This window comes from Pteropus vampyrus, unplaced genomic scaffold, assembly GCF_000151845.1.
Source record: "Pteropus vampyrus isolate Shadow unplaced genomic scaffold, Pvam_2.0 Scaffold131, whole genome shotgun sequence".
Lineage (NCBI taxonomy): Eukaryota > Metazoa > Chordata > Mammalia > Chiroptera > Pteropodidae > Pteropus > Pteropus vampyrus.
The window spans coordinates 2,420,721-2,422,427 of record NW_011888912.1 but is presented as its reverse complement, the minus strand read 5'-3'; the positions used below and the strand labels follow the sequence as shown (position 1 = coordinate 2,422,427).

The window sequence follows — 1,707 nt, the reverse complement described above, 5'->3', positions numbered from 1 at the left end:
CTCTGTCCTGGCCCCGCTCCAAGGCCACCACGTCCAGAAACCACTCCCCCCCGGCTGGACTCCAGCACCCTCACCCCAGACTTCTCATACGACCCGAGGGCTGCTGGGCTCCGTCTGGCCCGGCCTCACGGCCCAGCTGGGGGACACTCGGCCATGCTCCCTGGCACTGAGCAGGCACAGAGGAGGCTCCACAAGGCTTCTTGAAGGAAAAGGGGGCACAATGCGCCATCTTTGGTGCCCACCCTGGGCAGCCCTCCCCATCTGTCTCCCAACCCTTCTCTGCCTAGAGCCAGAGGAGCAGCCAGCATGGGAACAGCAGTCGGGCGGCGACCTTGAGGACCCTGTTCTGCCCCAGCCCCACCTCCCCGCCACCCACCTCGGGCCTGGCTGACTTCACTCCTGCCAGACGCCCTCCGGCCTGATTCCCGGGCCGCCCCCTCGAGGAGGACGGGTGCCACCTGGCGGCCTCTCCGGAAAGTGCAGGTGTGCTCACCCGCCCATTCTCCATGCCCACGGTCAGCATGACGATGATGCGGACCTGCTGCTCCCACACCAGCCGCCAGAAGTCCCCCAGGGTTTTCTTGAGAGGCCCCTGGGTGGCGATGAACTCCTGGGGATGGGTGTAGCCCTGTGGGGCAGAGAGCAGGGACAGGTGGATCGGTGACACCCCGGTCCCCTGGTCCCCTAAGCACACAGCAGCACACAGCCCACGTCTGAGCTCCAGGACCAAGGACACTCAGCAAGCACATGAGCGTGGGTGTGCCCCAGGAGCTCGCACCAGCGGGCTGGCTCAGAGACACCGCCTCCGAGCCCGCCCTCTTCACCGGCCCTTCCTAAAACCCAGCTCTGTGTTTCTTCCATGCTCAGCACTCCCCAGTGGCCCCCGCAGCCCCCCGAGTAAAATCCAAGCCCTCAGCCGGCAGCAAAGCCAGCCCTGCATCCGGCCCCTTCTCGTCACCACCGACAGCCCCGCCGCCCACAGCCCTGCTGGTCCGTCACTGTCAAACTCTGCTCATCCTGCAAGAGATCGCATGTCCCCTCCTCTAGGAAGCCTCCCTTGATTGCTCAAGTAAGCTAAATTCCTCCTTCCGTGTTCCCTCAGCATCATGCTTGCTCCCTGTCACAGCACTGGTCACACTGTGTGGTGGATGTGGCTCACATGCACACATGCACGAGCACACAGTAGGCCCTCAGTAACACCTGCTGAGGTGACCTAGAGAAACACAAGCTGGTCGTCCAGCTAGAGCAGGACGGCGTATCCCACCCAGCAGCCCGCAGGTGGCCTTACGGGGACGAAGCTGGCGTTGACATAGTCGGAGTGGGGGTCTCCCTGAAGCTGGGCCAGCCGGACCCGGGAGTGGTCATCTGCAGGGTGGGGGGGAGGTTGCGCTCAGGGCCGGCGCACGGCTGCCCCCAGCCACCCGCCACCCCTGCTCACTGCCGCTGCCCGCCACCCCTGCTGGCCGCTGCCCGCTCACAGGGCAGCACGTGCGGGTAGCGGTTCTTAGAGGCGTTGGCGGGGTGCTCGGCCTCCAGTCTGGGCTGCTCCTTGCCCACCTCCTTCAGCTCCTGTGAGATGGGGCAGGCCTGCTCGTCGACGCAGACCCCTGCCTCCCCGCAGTGGGGAGGGCTCCCCTGGCCTTCGGGGCAGGCCTGGCCCGGCCCAGGTGCCCCAGGGCCCGCCCACTCTGAGCCTGGGGGCGGCGG

General features: G+C 66.4%; 1 protein-coding gene across 1 annotated transcript in view; it reads right to left on the bottom strand.

Moving 5' to 3' along the window:
- The window catches only part of LOC105296947 (receptor-type tyrosine-protein phosphatase V-like), a 15,780-nt gene that overhangs the window by 5,167 nt on the left and 8,906 nt on the right, over positions 1-1,707 (bottom strand). The window contains exons 18-20 of the mRNA XM_023534776.1: positions 1,479-1,694; positions 1,289-1,365; positions 377-628 (exon numbers count right to left, since the gene is read on the bottom strand). Coding sequence (XP_023390544.1) covers positions 377-628; positions 1,289-1,365; positions 1,479-1,694 — 545 coding nt within the window. The remainder of the gene's footprint in view (positions 1-376; positions 629-1,288; positions 1,366-1,478; positions 1,695-1,707) is intronic.